The sequence below is a fragment of the Delphinus delphis genome, chromosome 20 (genome assembly GCF_949987515.2).
Source record: "Delphinus delphis chromosome 20, mDelDel1.2, whole genome shotgun sequence".
Classification (NCBI taxonomy): domain Eukaryota; kingdom Metazoa; phylum Chordata; class Mammalia; order Artiodactyla; family Delphinidae; genus Delphinus; species Delphinus delphis.
In genome coordinates this window covers 4820606-4838468 of record NC_082702.1, presented here as the reverse complement: position 1 = coordinate 4838468, position 17863 = coordinate 4820606, and the positions used below count along the sequence as shown (strand labels likewise).

The 17863-nt window shown below is 40.3% G+C and overlaps 1 protein-coding gene across 1 annotated transcript in view; it reads right to left on the bottom strand.

The window, feature by feature from the left end:
* Positions 1 to 1736: 1736 nt before the first annotated feature.
* Positions 1737 to 17863, bottom strand: part of LOC132415977 (zinc finger protein 160-like) — a 53264-nt gene continuing 37137 nt past the window's right edge. Inside the window, 1 exon segment of the mRNA XM_069540259.1 lies at positions 1737 to 8060. Within this exon segment, the coding sequence (XP_069396360.1) occupies positions 6019 to 8060 (2042 nt within the window). The 3' untranslated portion in view covers positions 1737 to 6018.

The window sequence follows — 17863 nt, the reverse complement described above, 5'->3', positions numbered from 1 at the left end:
GTTGAGGGTAAGGGGCATTGTCTGGATGGAGGACCCTCGGCTAGACCCACTTCTGCTGTTCCTGGTCAGCTCCTTCCTCACTCTTTCCAAGGCAAAGGATCCCTGCATACATCTGTCCCCCAAAGTGAAGACCATGCCGGAGGGTGTACGAGTTTCACTCTGTGTTCTTCTCATTAATTTGCTGACTACATACGGAGTATGTACTATAGTCCAGGCTTGTTTTCTCTGCATCGAGTAAAATGATAAGCCAGTGGGATACACTCCCCCACCTTATCCAGGCTGTTTTTCCATAATGGAGACAAGCACACCCTGTCACTTACTTAGAGCCGTGCAAGTCAGATGCCCCAAAGCAAAGGACGTGTGCACTCATTCTCCTGTGGCCCTCTACTTCCTTGCCCTCCCTGGCATCCCCATCACATCCAGCTGTGCCTCCTCTGTGCTGTCCCCGTGTGGCTCATCACAGCTGGAGAAAAGCACAGCCCCAGACTGACTGGTCTCACTTCAGATTCCTGGCTCTGTTCCCTCACATCCCCTATGTGTCTGCTCCATGCCCTTCCTTTACAGGCCCTCATAGGTCCAATTCATCCTCTCCCATCTTTTCTCTCAAAGGCCCTGTTTCTTCTTCGTTGAGCCCCTGGAGCGAAGGGAAGAGATCTCCTCTAACTGGCTCACCCATCTGCCTCAGGGTCTGTGTTGTCTCCTCAGTATCGACTGTGAAGAGTCTGTCCCTGCTCCTGGCTGCGGCTGACCCTGCGATTGTGCCCTTGTTGCCAACTTCACTCTGTGTCAGGACCGCATGGCATCCTTCCTCCACTGCATCATGTATTTGACTTTTAGGGGGTTATTTTCATCAGCATACACAAATGGTGGTGTTGCCCATCTTACACACAAGGACCAACACACACACACGCCGAAACCTTTTTATGCACTCTACCATCTTTAAAACAAAGCATTCTTAATTAACTACATTTTCCCACTACTAAGTACCTTTTTTCTATGCTCCATTTCAGAGCACAATATACTACAAACTTGTTTATGTTCTTTGTCTTCAATTCTTGCCTCTAGTTCTCCCGTGAACCCCACCCAATCAAGCTTTCACATCCACCATCCACTGATACTTTCTTTACCAGAGTCACCAATGACCTCCTCTTCTCTCAATCCAATAATTTATTTCCCCTTCTCATCTGGGCATTTCCAGAACACATTGTTTATATTAGGACACCCTGTCACTCTATTATTATACATGTACACCTTCATTCTACTTTTTTTTTTTTTGGCGGTACGCGGGGCTCTCACTGTTGTGGTCTCTCCCGTTGAGGAGCACAGGCTCCGGACGCGCAGGCTCGGCGGCCATGGCTCACGGGCCCAGCCGCTCTGCAGCATGTGGGATCTTCCCGGACCGCGGCACGAACCCACGTCCCCTGCATCGGCAGGCGGACTCTCAACCACCGCAGCCCCTGCATTTGAAGCGTGGAGTCTTAACCACTGGACTGCCAGGGAAGTCCCAGAATCACTTCTTACTGATAGCATGAATGAATGCATTTTATCAGTGCAAAGAAAGTTTCTGTAATGGGTACAATCACAGATTAGTAGGTCAAACGGTCAAGTAAAATATATTTGTGACACTGAATTCCTCACTTCCATAACTTTCCAACATAGTGTACTAAGCATCTGTCGTAAACGGTCACGCTGCGTTTTGTTCACACATTGTGAATTTTAGGCAACATGGGCTAAACGGATCTAACTCATCAGGGAAGTAATGTTTTCATGGAATTTTTCCAAACCACCAAATATTAATTTCAGGATTCCCTCTCCAATGCTCCACTCTACTCCCAAAACAAAATAATAATCTTATTTGTCACGTAGAACAGGTTTGTGTTTTTGTTTTTGTAAGTGACCGACTGCCTAGAAAACAGTAAATGAAACAAGTAGGAGGTTTATCATTCTTGCCTAACAGGAAGTCCAGAGGGTGCCGTGGGTGGTGTGATAGGTCCTCTACCCTTCTACCACCATGAGCACTTAAGTCTTCGGTGTCCTAATAGCAACCTGGCCGAGGGATGACAAAGAAGGGTGAAGGCTGAGGGGTAAAACCCTTTTCATTATTAGATTTTATCCTGTTTTCATGGAAACAATAATCCCAGACATTTTTTCACCCAAATATTATTAGCTAGTTGTGTTAAATGGCCACCATAATTGATAAGGGATTGGAATTTTGGAATTTCATATTCCCACCTCCAAAACAGAGGAAGGTAAAGGAAAAAGATGTTCAAGAAAACATTTTTCAAAGTAAAATACCCCTTTTATTAATGATATTAAATGACAAGGTAGCCAAGGATAATTGTGGGAAGAGATATATCAACTGACTTTGTTCTAAGGCCTGAGAGTATAATATTCCATGCAACTCATGGCCAGTCTATGAGGTGTTCCAAATGAGGCAAAAGTTATTAGAGGGCTTAGTGTTGTCTAAATTACAGATTTATTTCCTTTCAGCTTCATCTCAATCTAAACAAACTAAAATAATTCTTCAGGGACTCCCCGGGTGGCGCAGTGGTTAAGAACCTGCCTGCCAATGCAGGGGACACAGATTCGAGCCCTGGTCCGAGAAGATCCCACATGCCACGGAGCAACTAAGCCCGTGCGCCACAACTACTGAGTCTGCGCTCTAGAGCCTGCGAACCACAACTACTGAGCCCGTGTGCCACAACTACTGAAGCCCGAGCGCCTAGAGCCTGTGCTCCGCAACAAGAGAAGCCACCGCTATGAGAAGCCCGCACACCACAACGAAGAGTAGACCCCACTCAGCACAACTAGAGAAAGCCCGCGCACAACGAAGACCCAACGCAGCCAACAATAAATTAAAAAATAAAATAATAATTCTTCAAGTTTTAATACAGATATTCTGATTCTAGTTTAGAATAGTTATAGTTTAATGTCATCTCTAAATGTATTTTCATATTGGACTACAACTTAATGGAAATATAACTGTTATATCATAACTCAGTGATGTTCAGAATTGGGAAAGCTACAATAAATATTTCCCATGAAGCAGCAGAGATGTCAACAGGATTTCCCTGGAAATGGTAAACATACTCAATTGAGGGTGAACTTAAAATGTTATTTTAAAGTTATGTTTGTTCTGAAAGACATGAAATAATTCTTACATTATACTTCTCAATTATATTTTTCACTTTTATTCATTTTAATTTCCACATATAGTTGCATGGTAATTACACCAACATAATGACTTTCTTCACTCTTTTAATTGCTCCACATCAAGAGCTACGCGTTCCCCTAATTTCTCAGCCACTGTGCAGCTAGGCAAGACCGTGAGAACAGTTTCACCAAATAGAGTGTGAGTGGAAGTAATGCATTACTCATCTGAATGACCAAATCTATATGTCATAAATTACAATATCACAATCAGAGCTTCCTCTTATACAAATATACCTGAGAGAAGGGAAAGCACATATCCACAAAGACTTCCTGTAAAAGATGTCCATAGAAGCATTTTTCTTAACAGCCAAAATGTGTAAAGAACCCCTCCAATGAGTGACGACTGGGTAATCAAACTGTGGATATTACTACTCAGCAATAAAAAGTTATGAGGCACTAATAAATGTTACAATATGGATGACGCTTGTAGAGAGTAAACTAACTGAAAGAAGGGAGAAATAAGGCCACGTTATATGACTTAATTTATATGAAATGCCCCAAAGAGCCACATTCAGACCGAAGGTAACTTAATGTTTCCTTGTGGCTGGGGATGGAATATGGAATAACTGCTAATGTGTGCAGGTTTGTTTGTTTTTTTTTAAAGGGGAGTGATGAATGACGAAAATACTGTGGCTGGACATTGTAAATATACAAGTCCTACCATACTGTGCACTTAAAAATTGTGAATTTTATCATATGCAAATTACACCTCAACAAAACAAACATAATCTGGTATCTCCATAGCAAACTCAGGAAAGCAATCTGCTCTATCATACTAACCACGGCCTACAAGGTGCTGGGGACATGAGTTCCAGTTTCCATTGTACTAATGGAAGGAAAAGACGATGACAGGAATAAGGGCAAGACGGGGAGGAACTGAAGAGATACACTGTGAGATAAAATTAACATATCGAGTTTCCAAAAATTCCAGTGATGCACCTGCACATTAGCAACAAGTCTCCTGCTTCCACATTCTGAGACTTTGGTTCATTATCTCGTATCATTTCAATTCTCTCAACCTAAATGAAAAAAGGGAGAGGCCTCTTTGTGTTTAATATAACACGTGCTTTGTACCTGTCATTGCTCTACGTACACTTTCATACCACACAAAACTGACAATAACTTTGATTTATGCATCCTCCAGATTCTTCACTGAATCCATAAAAAGGAAATACAAATTAAATATACAAATTGGGCTAAACAGTGTTTTAAAAAGACGATAAATATGACTAACAAAATGGAATGTTACTACAGTTTAGAAACTATGAAACATATTACTTATTACTGTAACTTCAGATAGACTTTTATAGCCTTTCAAAATGGCTATTATGGGGCTTCCCTGGTGGTGCAGTGGTTGAGAGTCCGCCTGCTGATGCAGGGGACACGGGTTCGTGCCCCGGTCCGGGAAGACCCCACATGCCGCGGAGCGGCTGGGCCCGTAAGCCATGGCCGCTGAGCCTGTGCATCCGGAGCCTGTGCTCCGCAACGGGAGAGGCCACAATGGTGAGAGGCCTGTGTACCGCAAAAAAAAAAAAAAAAAAAAAGGAAACTCATGAACACCGATCCTTTCAAATTATTTCCCTGAGTGCTCCAATTACAAAAAATAGGCTGTTATATTTCTTTACTTCTGAAATTTCTTCTATTTTCTTATATTTTTCGTATCCTTACTATATTTCTATTTTCACTTCATGTAAAGGTGCAATCCATGGGTCTAATTTTGGCCTCCATGCACAAAAAGGCAGGCAAAACTATAATCATATCGTGTATACCCATGAATGTTGGGAGGCAGGTATTAGGGTGTGAGAATCTGAAATTTCACTGTATTTTTATTATAGGCACAGAAATAATCTAGGATACACCATGGAGTGAATAGCTAAATGCAAATTATGAATATACATTTTCAAAACTGTAAGTTGTTTGAGTCTAACATGGAAAGAGATTGTTATATATGCCATTCAACCCAAACAGCCAAATAGTGTGTTATTAGTGTTCATCTATTCTGTCACTCCCCAGGCTCTCAAATTTATATCATATTGTATCTTAAAATTGTGTCCTAGTTTTTCTAGGTTACACGGATATGAATAAACCCCGCCTAAAGAAGTAGGTTCTTTTTTTTTTTTTTTTTGGGCCGTGCAGCGCAGCTTGTGGGATCTTAGTTCCCTGACCAGGGACTGAACCTGGGTCCCTGGCAGCGGGAGTGCGGAGTCCTAACCACTGGACTGCCAGGGAATTCCCAAGGAGTAGGTCCTTTCATCTTACTGATCCCTTTCCTGAGACCATCATGGTGACAAATGAAAAGCATGTAATGAAACTATGACATCAACAGGTTTCTAACTTCAGGTTGCAGGTCATCAACAATAATGCAGCCTTTTCAAGAAACCTCAAATAACTAAATAAAAAAATTTCACAAACTGAAGATAATTAAACTTTCCCACAGATGTCCTTTCTCCACTGGCAGATTTAGTTTCCCCAGTATAAATTCTCTTATGTGTAAGTCGATTGACAGCGCTGGCTGAACACTTTATCACCTTTGTTACATTCGTAATGTTTCTTTCCGGTATGAATTCTTTGTGGTGGATCCTGAGGTCACTGCTTAAAGGCCTTGACACACTTGTACAGCTTCTATCTTATGTGAATTCATTCATGACCACAAAGGTCCACATTTCTGACAAAGCTGGTCACTGTCATTACGTTTGGAAGGTTTCTCTCTGGTAAGAATTCTGTTATGTTCCACAAGCCTGGTTGCAAGCTTTGCCACATACTTAAGGTTTTATATGATTTCTCTCCTTGATGGAGTCTCTGATCTTAAGGCTTGACCACCTGCATAAGTTTTATCTCAATCCTTATATTCTTTCTACTATGAATTCTCCAATGATCCCCAAAGCTTCAGCTTTTAATAAAAGCACTGCCACGCGTATCAGCTTTATGATGTTTCTTTTCCGTATGTATTTTCTGATGCCTAGCGAGGTTTGTAAATTGGGTAAATGCTCTGCCACACTCACGACACTCGTAAGGCTTCTCACCAGTGTGTATTATCTTATGTCGATTAAGATGTGAGCTATCTGTAAAGGCTTTGCCACACTCATTACATTTATGAGATTTCTCTCCAATATGAGTTCTCTTGTGACGCCAAAGCTGTGAATTCTGGACAAAAGCCTTATCGCATTTATTACATTTATAAGGTCTTTCTCCCCTATGGATCCTCTGATGTGCCGCAAGGTTTGAGTGCTGGGTGAAAGCCTTGCCACATAAGTTGCACTGGAGTTCTCCAGCGTGAGTTCTCTCGTGACCCCAAAGCTGGGAACGCTGCATCGAAGCCTTGACGCACACACTACATTTACTGGTCTCCTTCCCGGTGTGCCTTCTCTGGTGCCTACTAAGACTTGAAATTTGGGTAAAAGCTCTGCCACACTCCTCACATTTGTACGGTTTCTCTCCAGTATGGATTGTCTTATGCTGAGTAAGGTTTGAATGTTTTGTAAAGGCTTTGCCGCACTCAACACATATATAAGGTTTCTCTCCAGTATGGATTCTCATGTGCTGGGTGAGGATTGACCGCACGGGAAAGGCTTTGCCGCACTCATTACATTTGTAAGGTTTCTCGCCAGTGTGAATTTTCTCATGAATCCAAAGGAGTGAACGTTGAATGAATGACCTCCCACACTCTTGACACTTGTAAGGCTTCTCCCCAGTGTGCAGCCTCTGATGACTTGCAAGGACTGAATTGCGACTAAAGACCTTGCCACACACATCACATTTGTATGGTTTCTCTCCTGTGTGGATTATCCGATGGTTCCTCAGGGCTGAGTGCACACTGAAGGCTTTGCCACACTCATTACATCTGTAAGGTTTCTCTCCAGTGTGGATTGTCTTATGTTGCGTAAGATTTGAATGCTTCCTAAAGGCCTTTCCACACTCAACGCATAGGTAAGGCTTCTCTCCAGTGTGGATCCTCTTATGCTGAGTAAGGCTTGAATGCTTCCTAAAGGCTTTGCCACACTCATTACATGTGTAAGATTTCTCTCCAAAATGCACCGTCTGATGACTTCCAAGGATTGATTTTCGACTGAAGACCTTGCCACACACGTCACATTCATATGCCTTCTCTCTTGTATGGATGACCTGATGTCGAGTGAGGTTTGAGCGCTGATTAAAGGCTTTGCCACACTCTTTACATGTGTAAGGTCTCTCTCCAGTATGAATTCTCTGATGACACGCAAGGTGCGAATTTCGACTAAACACCTTACCACATACATCACAATTATATGGTTTCTCTCCTGTGTGGATTAACTGATGTCTACTGAGGTTTGAGCCATAAGGAAAGGTTTTGCCGCACTCATTACATTTGTAAGGTTTTTCCTTGTATGCTTTCTGGTCTTGTGTCAGTACTGAAGGATGCATAAAGTCACTCTTATATGTACTAGAAATGTTGGTTTGGACAATAGAAGAAATTGTCTGAAGTGGTAAAAATGAGGTACTACTGTTGATACTCTTGTCAGCCTGATTAAATTGATCAAATTTCTCTTCACTTTTAAATATATGCAGTTCATCCCGAAAGCTTAATGTAAGCTTGTTTTCAATAAGTTTGTTTCCAGTATCCCTTCCACCATGTTGATTTTTTCTGTCAGTGAGATTTTCACTATGGGTTATAGGCATTCCTTTGTAATTTCTTTCATCATCTCTCCACTGACACTCAAACACATGCATGTCTTCCTGGATCTCCCTGAAGTAAAAATCTCTGATTTCATGGCTTTCATGTCTTCCCAACATCACTGTTTGGAATACTTCTCCTGTGTCACTGTTCGCTTTTGGTTTTAATTTCTTGATCACATGTATATGAGAGACAGCTACAAGATATAAAGAAACATAGGTATCCTATTAATTACAGATCGTAAATAAATGTTTCATGTTGAAAACGTGATATGACGCCAAAGGTAATACTTATCCTGAACAGAGTTATAAAACTTCCCAACCATGATCTTCAAAATTTTTGACACACTGAAGAAATAGGATCCTTTATTAATGAAAGAATAATCACATGTAATTCAAAGCCTAGTCAAACACCCTATGACAAAAACACTCACATTGTGGAAACTTAGCTCTCAAAGAAAGGTATTTTCCACCATGACCACAAAGATCACATACCTGTTGGCAGTAAACATACTGCTGTCTCATAACTGAGGAGAAAAAACCATAATATATATTTTATGCATAATTGTTGTACATAAATAAGTACTAAAGGACAATGTACTGTAATGGTAAATAATCCAAAACAAGCTTATCTAATGAATAATCTAAATAACTCGCCGTTTAGAATCACAAAACCATTGCAGCATTGAGAAAATAAATCAATAAAACAATTTATAAGAAAACAAAATATTTATCTTAATACACATTATAAATCCACATGTCCCCATTGAGAATAGGCATTTTACAGCATTAATAAGTGGTGCGTGTCAAATATATTGCATAATACAGGCTGAAAAAACATCATCTATAAATCACAATATAAATTGATAAATATTCTAGTAAATCATGATAAAGCCAGCATAAATAATAAGTCACCATTTTATAGAAAATTTTACTCTGTGGAACTCTTTTTTTTTTTTTTTTGCAGTACTCGGGCCCCTCACTGTTGTGGCCTCTCCTGTTGCGGAGCACAGGCTCTGGATGCGCAGGCCCAGTGGCCATGGCTCATGGGCCCAGCCGCTCCGCGGCATGTGGGATTCCCCCGGACTGGGGCATGAACCTGCGTCCCCTGCATCGGCAGGCGGACTCCCAACCGCTGCGCCACCAGGGAAGCCCTACTCTGTGGAACTCTTAACATTCCCCCTTTAGAATAAAGAAAGGACTTCTATTCTAGAAGGAGCACACAATATGAGAACTGGGAGTTATGTTGAAATCACCTACTCATGCAATATCATGTCAGGAAAATACATAACATTATAAAGAAGAGCTGGAGAAAGAAGTCAGAAGTCACAGTTATGATTTCATGACTGCAGTTATATCAGTCAATTAATAGAGGAATTCCCTCTCTATGCAGTGCCCTTTAATTGTCCTGTTCACTGGCACCAAATTGTATGTGATACAGAGTAATGTGCTTTGAAAATTTACTAATTAAGGTCAGAGACAACATTGTTGAGAATATACTGCAAAATAAAAACATACAAGGTGCATTGCAGACAAAGGGATATCTCATAATAAATATGACAGAAAGTTGACATACCTTGTTACAGAAAAGTAACTTTTGAGTCTTTACTGTAAAACATACAATATTCTAAGCCATCTAAAAACACTAATTTGGGGACTTCCCTGGTGGCTCAGTGGATAAGACTTCACGCTCCCAGTGCAGGGGGCCTGGGTTCAACCCCTGGTCAGGGAACTAGATCCCACATGCATGCTGCAACTAAGAGTTCACATGCCACAACTAAGGAGCTGGCGAGCTGCAACTAAGGAGCCTGCCTGCTGCAACTAAGACCCCACACAACCTAATAAAAAAAACCAAAAACCAAAAAACCACTAATTTGTTTTAAGGCTTGAGGTAAAACACCACTATTTTTAAAATAAGGACAGCAGATTCACAGGGTTTATGTACATAACACAAATCTACACAGAAAGTGAGAGAAGCAAGATTTGAACCTGTACCTACAGAATCAGACATGTTCCTAAGCATGACTGGCCACTCAGGCAGTACAGATTACAGAATATTACAATGAATACCAGGAGCTTAGAAAGAAATACTTCAAGGGAGATATAAGAACTCAGCTGTGTCACTGTAACAGTGTGACTCGGCCACTCCTCCTGGAATTTGCTTTTGAGTCCTCAGCCCTGTGCATTCTGATTCAGGTCCTGTCTGGAGAAAGTTGTTCAGTGGATAAATAGGGGTCATTTTTTACAGTGTAAGTAGTGCAGGGGTAGGGTGGGTGGGTAAAGGAGTGTTGTGGAAATCGGGGAGTTCCAGAGTACAGACTTAATAACTCTAGGAAATAACAGTGTATTCCATCCAAGTCAAGATACCTGGTGAGAAAGGTCAGGTCTGAGGAAGGGCAAGAGTGGAGGGCAGGGAGTAGCAAACACGTGGGTGCACAGCTTGTGTTTGCATGTCTGTGGGTCTACAACCGTACGAGGGTGACTAAAATACTGAGCTCGGAGGAAAAGAAGAACTGGCAAGGAGCACAGTGCTGTCCCAGTTTTAACTAATGTAATTATATACAGACTATGGGGCAAAAATGGAAGAGCAGGTTTACACCTATATCAATACATGCCTTGAAATTTGTTAAACTGAGTATCTCATGTGTTCCATCTCCAGGCATGTATTCAACACACAATGATATTCCAGGATATGTGCAAGAATGGGAGAAGAATAAGGAAATGGCCATCAAGAGGAGATGGATGTGTTTACTCTGTACACGCACATGCAGGTACAATAAAATGTTATCAATGGTACAGCAAAATAGGGGGATTTTGATTTCAAAATGATGATCTCCTGGCTGGGTGGGCAGAGAGTTTGTCTGGAGAAACCAAGATAGCAGGAGGTGTTTGCTAAGGTCTGAGCATTTTAAGATGTGATAATGTTAGTTTTTTTTTTTAAAAAAAAGAATTTTATTAAATAAAACACTACTTATATAAAATCTTTTAAAAAAGAAATCTAAGACTCTTTGTTTGGTATTAAAAATAATAGTGTCCCTTTTCCTGGGGTCTCTAATTACTTGAACTCATATCCTGGATCTCTTAACACAATCTCCGCCATATAAAAGGCATGAGTGATGTCAGCAAGATGGTAAGACCAATAAACTCAAGGCAATGATTACCCCATGGAGACACCCAGTTAATAACAATATACAACCAAAGGGGGAAAAAATCCTTTGGGAAAACTCTGGAAACCAGTAATAAAGCTGCAGCACTCAAACAAATGACTACCCCCAAAACACTGAACCAAAAAGTGTCCGAAAGATCATGACGATTTGCTAGCCTTTGACTCACTCACTCCCCAGCACACTGCTGTGAGAATGAACACGAGAAGCCTCCCAAAACCCAGATCTGCCCTCAGGAGGAAATGCAAATCAAAACCCCAGTGAGATATCACCTCCCACCCCTCAGATGGGTTACCATCAAAAAAGACAAGAGATAACAAGTGTTGAGCAGAACGTGGAAAAAAGGGATCGCTGCTGGGAAGAATGTAAACTGGTGCAGCCACTATGGAAAACCGTATATAATTTCCTCAAAATATTAAAAAAAAAAACACCCCACTATCATATAATGCAGCAATTCCACTGCTGGGTATATATCGAACAAAATAAGATCACTGTCTTAAAAAGATACCTGCATTCCCATATTCATTACAGCAGTATTCACTACAGCCAACACATAGAAACAACCTAAGTGTCCAAAAGATGAATGGATAAAAAAAATCTAGTAGACAGACACAATGCAATATTATTTAGCCACAGAAAAGAAGGAAATTCTGCTATTTGTACCAACATGGATGGACGTTGAGAGTATATGCTCAGTAAAATAAGTCACACATAAAAACTAATACTGATGATCTCACTTATAGGTGGAATATATATATATATTCCACCTATAAGTATAATATATATATATAGGTGGAATATATATATATATATATATATATATATATATATATATATATAAGAACAAAAAAGACCAAAGCTAGCAGAAGTAGAAAAAAGTAGATCAGAGATAAATGAAATAGAGAATAAAAACTACAGAAAACCACAACTGGGAGGAAGCTTCCCAAATTCCAGCTCCTTCCTTAGGAGGAAATGCAAATCAAAACCACAGTGAGCTATCATCTCACACCTGGTAGAATGGCTATCATCAAAATGTCAAGAGATAATAAGGGGAGGTGAGGATGTGTTGAAAAGGGAACCCAGTGCAATGCTGGTGGGAATGTAAATTGGTGCAGCCACCATGGAAAAGAGTATGGAGCGTTTCTCAAAATATTAAAAAACAAACAAAAAAAGAATGAAACAGGAGGGAAGGAGGCAGGGCACAACCTTTGAAAGAATGACAAAGCCTGAGGACATGACATAAACTGATTAGAACCAAATGGATCCAAGATGACTGACAAGTCAACTTTTTCCACTAGACCTTGAGCCTCAGTATACGCTCACATCAGCAAGCTAAATGACACACCCACAAGCGCCATGACAGTTCCAACACCGACCATAAGGATCAAAAAGTGGGCAGTGGCCCAATTCCTGGAAATCCCCGCCTCTTCCTAAAATAGCTGGAATACTCCTCCCACTCATTAGCCTATGAAATTACCCACCACTATAAAAACTGACCACCCCAGACCCTGGTGCCTTTTCTCACCTTCTGAGATGGCCCACACTCCGTCTGCAGAGTGTGTTTCTCTCTAAATAAATCCACTTCTTACCAATCACTTTGTCTCTCACTGAATTCTTTCTGCCATGAGACATCAAGAACCTGAGCTTCATTAAGTCCTGAAACCAGGTGTGTGATCTCAGTTGGAAGACTGTGGGTTTTGGCCGGGTTCGAGTCCTGGCACGTGGGTTCAAGTCCCAATCTGAGGTGCATGGTTTCACTCCCATAGGATATAGCAATCCCACTTCTGGATACATACTGAAAGGAAATGAAATCACTACCTCAGATATCTGCCCCCCATGCTGCTGCAGCATGATTTACAATAGCCAAGACATGGAAATAACCTAAGTGTCCAACGGTATGTAAATAAACTTTAAAATGGTACACACACAATGGAATATTATTCAGCAATAAAAAAATTAAGTAGTAAATCCTGCTACCTGTACAGCATGGACAGACCTTCAGGGCATTATTCCAAGTGAAGTAAGTCAGGAGAGAAACACAAATACAGTATGACCTCAATTATATCACACGTAGTGGAATTTTAAAACAAAAACAAAAGCGAAATGATTAGAAAAAGAGTAGAATAGTGGTTGCAGGGGCTGCGGACTGGCAGTTTCAGTTATAAGGCGAGTCAGTTCAGGGGATCTAATACACAGCATGGTGACTGTTGTTAACAATACTGTAATTATATACTTGAATTTGATAAGACAGTAGATGTTGAATGTTCTCACCACACATACACACAAAACTGTAATTATGTGAATTGATGTATGTGTTAACTAAGCTGTGGTAATTATTTAGCAATATATTATATGTATATCAAATCATCACTCTGTACACTTTAAATTTACACCATGTTATGTTTGATTATCTGTCAACAGACCTGGGGAAAAAGAAAATACAAAGGAGTACACAGAAGAGATCCTGGCTTATCATGTGAATAAGTATTTCAAAAAAAAAAAAAAAAAAAGCAGAGAGAGAGAAAGGAAGAAAAGATGGGAAAGAAAAAAAGATCTCAAAAGACCAAAACAGAGCCAAAGCTCCAGAAGGAAAGAAATAAGAGTAAGATTAGAGATAAAGGAACTAGAAAATTTAAAGAACACAATCACAAAAACTAAAAGTTGGTTCTTTGAGAGACAAAATTTACACTCAGCAAGATTAAGAAAAAATCAGAAGACTCATAGCTAAAATCAGAAATGAAAGAGGGAACATTACAACTGATTACAACTGATGCTACAGAAATCGAAAGGATTCTAAGAGAATAGTATACGCAATTCTATGTGTAAATAAAGAGTGGTAAACCAAGGAGAAATGGCTAAATTTTTAGCAACACAACCTCTGAAGACTGAACAATTCAGAAATACAAAAACTGAACAGACCTATACCTAGTAAGGAGACTGAATCACTAATCAAAAAGCATTCAACAAAGGAAAGTCAGATAGCTTCACTGCAGAATTCTACCCAACATTTAAAAACAATGAAAGCAAAAAAAAACAAAAAAAACAAAAAAAAACAATGAATGCCAATCTTCCTCAAACACTTGCAAAAAAACATGAAGTGGAGGAAATACTTCCAAACTCATTCTATGAGGACAGAATTACTCTAATACTAAAACAGACAAAGACACTGCTAGAAAACCACAGACCAATACCTCTGATGAATACTGATGCAAAAATCACAAATAAAACGATAGTAAACCAAATGCAACACCGCATTAAAAGAATTATACACCACGACCAAGGGGGATATATTTTTGGAATGCAAGGGTGGTTCAACATATAAAAACTTTTCCATGTAAACCTGCACATTAAAAGAGTAAAAGGATAAAAAAAAGCTACACAATCATCTCAATTGATGCAGGAAAACTATTTGAAAAAAGTTAACATGATAAAAAACACTCAGTAAAGTGGAATACAAAACAGCTACCTCAACACAGGAAAGGACATGTATTAAATGGCCAAAACATCATACTCCATGTTGAAAGACTGAAAGCTTTTCCTGGAAGATCACGAACAAGACAACGATACATGCTCTCACTATCTGTATAAAACATATTACTGAAAAAAAATTACTAGAAGTCCTAGCCAGAATAGGAAGAAAAAGAAATAAAAGGTATCCAGATAGAAAAAGGGAAGAAAATTATCTGTTTCCAGCCGATATGATCAATTGTGGAGAAAGACCTGAAGATTCTGCAAAAATCCTGCTAGAACTAATGAATGAATTCAGAAAAGTTGCAAGATATATTACCAACATGTAAAAATCAAGTGTGTTTTTATACATTAACGATGAACAATCTGAATGAAAATTGAGAAAACAATTCCACTGACAATAACATCAAAGAATAAAACACACATAACCTTAGCAAAGAAGATTTGTACACTGTAAACTAAAAACATTGCTGAAAAATATTAGGAAAGATACAAATAAATGCAAAAATATTCCAAGTTCATGGACTGGAATAAAATATTGTCAAGATGTCAATATTAACCAAAACAATCAACATCTTCAATGCAAATACCTAGCAAAAATCCCAAGTGTTTCTTGTAGAAATAGATAATTTCATCCTAAAATGCATATAAAATCTCAAGAGACAAAGAACAGCAAAAACAAGCTTGAAGAGAATAAAGTTGGAGGTCTCCCACTTCCTTATTTCAATACTTAACACTGGGTTTCCCTGGTGGCACAGTGGTTAAGAATCTGCCTGTCAAGGCAGGGGACATGGGTTCGAGCCCTGGTCTGAGAAGATCCCACGTGCCGCAAAGCAACAAAGCCCGTGCGCCACAACTACTGAAGCCCATGCACCCTAGAGCCCGTGCTCTGCAACGGGAGAAGCCACTGCAATGAGAAGCCCGCACACTGCAACGAAGAGTAGCCCTTGCTCACTGCAACTAGAGAAAGCCCGCACACAGCAACGAAGACCCAACACAACCAAAAATAGATAAAAATAAAATAAATAAACTTATAAAAAAATACTTAACACAAAGGTACACTCATCAAAAACAGTGTGGTACTGGCATAAGGACAGAGAGACCAGTGGAACAGAATAGAGAAATAAATGTCAGAAAGAAACAATGTGTATATGGTCAAGTGATGTTCCACAAGGGTGTCAAGACCAGTCAGTGGGGGAATGATAGTGTATTCCACAAAAGATGTTGAGAAAACTGAATATCCACATGCAGAAGAATGTAGCTGGACCACTGGCTTACACCACATACGTCTAAACATGAGCTCCAAAAGTATAAGACTCATAGCAGAAAACAGGAGGAAACCTTCATGACATTGAATTCAGCAATGATCTATCAGACATGACATCAAAAGCACAGGCAACAGAAGTAAAAACGGATAAACTGGACTGCATCAAAATTTACCAGGTATTGTGCATTAAAGCACACTCAGTAGAGTGAAAAGACAATCTACGGCATGGGAAGAATATTTGCAAATCATGTATCTGATAATAGGTTAATATTGGGAATATAGCAAGAATTCTAAAAGGGTCTGATCAGCAATTCCATCATGGGGGTGGGGGTGGATCCCCACACCAACAAGCAATGTCCAGGCAGCAGCTGGGTGTCCTACAGTTGAACTCAGTTGGGACACTATCTACCTGGAGATAGTCATATCCGACAGGTTAAGGGCTTGGTGTTATAAAGCTGCCCCCTTCACCTCACACTTTAGATGCCAACCTCAAGTCCAGATGCCACCAGGGCTTCTGACCAGCAGCCTACAGATCAGAGGTTCCAACGATTTATTTGTTAAGAATGTTTCATAGAACTCAGAGAAACATGTTACTTATTAGATCATCAGTTTATTATAAAGGATATAACTCAAGAACAGCCAGCTGGAAGAGATGCATAGGGCAAGGTATGGGGAAAGGGTTCGGGGTTTCCACGCCTTCCCCCAGACCACCATTCTCCCCAAATCTCCACGTGTTCACCAACCTGAAACCTCTCAGAACCCTCTCCTTCTGGGTTTTCATGGAGGCTTCATCACGCAGGCATGACTGATTAAATCAGTGGCTATTGGCAGGCAAACTCAATTTCTAGCCCCTCTCCCCAACCCCTCCAATCAGGGGTGAGACTGAAAGTTCCAACCTTCTAATCACATGGCTGGTTCCCCTGGTGACAGCCCCCCATCTTGAGGGAATTTCCAAAAGTCACCTTATTACCATAAACTCAGCTGTGACTTAAGGGGGTTTGTTATGAATAACAAGACACCCATTCTACCTTCATGGCTCTGAAGTAGTTTTAGAAACTGAGGACAAGACACCTAATATTATACCAAAAGATGCTCCCATTGCTGTTATCACTCAGGAAATTCCAGGAGTTTGGGGAGCTCTGTGCTAGACATGGGGAAGAGGGTCCTCCTCAGAACTGAACCGTGTTGGCATCCAAATCTCAGACTTCCAGCCTCCAGAACGGTGAGAACTAAATTTCTGTTGTTAACAAGCCACCCGGTCTATGGGACTTTGTTAGAGGAGCCAAAACCGACTAAGAGACCTTTGATCTAGCAATTTCATCTCCCTGTATATGTAACAAAGAAACTGAAAGCAGGATCTGGAAGAGATATTTGCATACCCGTGTTCACAGAGGCATTATTCACAATAGCCAAGAGGTGGAAGCAACCCAAGTGTCCACTGACAGATGAATGCACAAAAAGGTGATTATTCAGGCAAAACAACGAAAGACTCAGATCCCGGCATGTGCTACAACATGGATGAACCCTGAGGATGTTACGAAATAAGCCAGTCACAAAAAATACGAGTCCACTTATGAGAGGTTATCAAACACAGTCAACTTCATGGAAACAGAAAGCAGAATGGTGTTTGCTAGGGGCTGCTGAGGGGGGATAATGGGGAGAAATCAAGTGAGTTTAAATACTCATGGTCATCAACTGAATCTATAGTCAAACAACAAGAAAAACGTGGTATATGTTAACTCTTCTAAGCTCAAATGATGTAAAACATTATGAAAGTTATTTGACACAATAAAAAAAAGAACATGTATTAGAAGACACATAATTATTTCGAATCAATCAATAATATGCAATGTGTCTAAAATTAATCAATTAGACTTCATAAATATCATCAGGAGAACAGAAGTAACCTTATGGAGACAACAGTTGAATGGCCCTCATGGGGGAGGACTTGCATTAATGGGCGCTGTAGTAACAGCAGTTCCGTGCAGAAACATTTTCTGGCCGTGGCGTGGAGACTGATGGAAGAGACCCATGTGCACAGAGGTGGTGACCAACACACACAGCAGATAAGCTGGAGGACAAGGGCACAGCACCAGTAGGA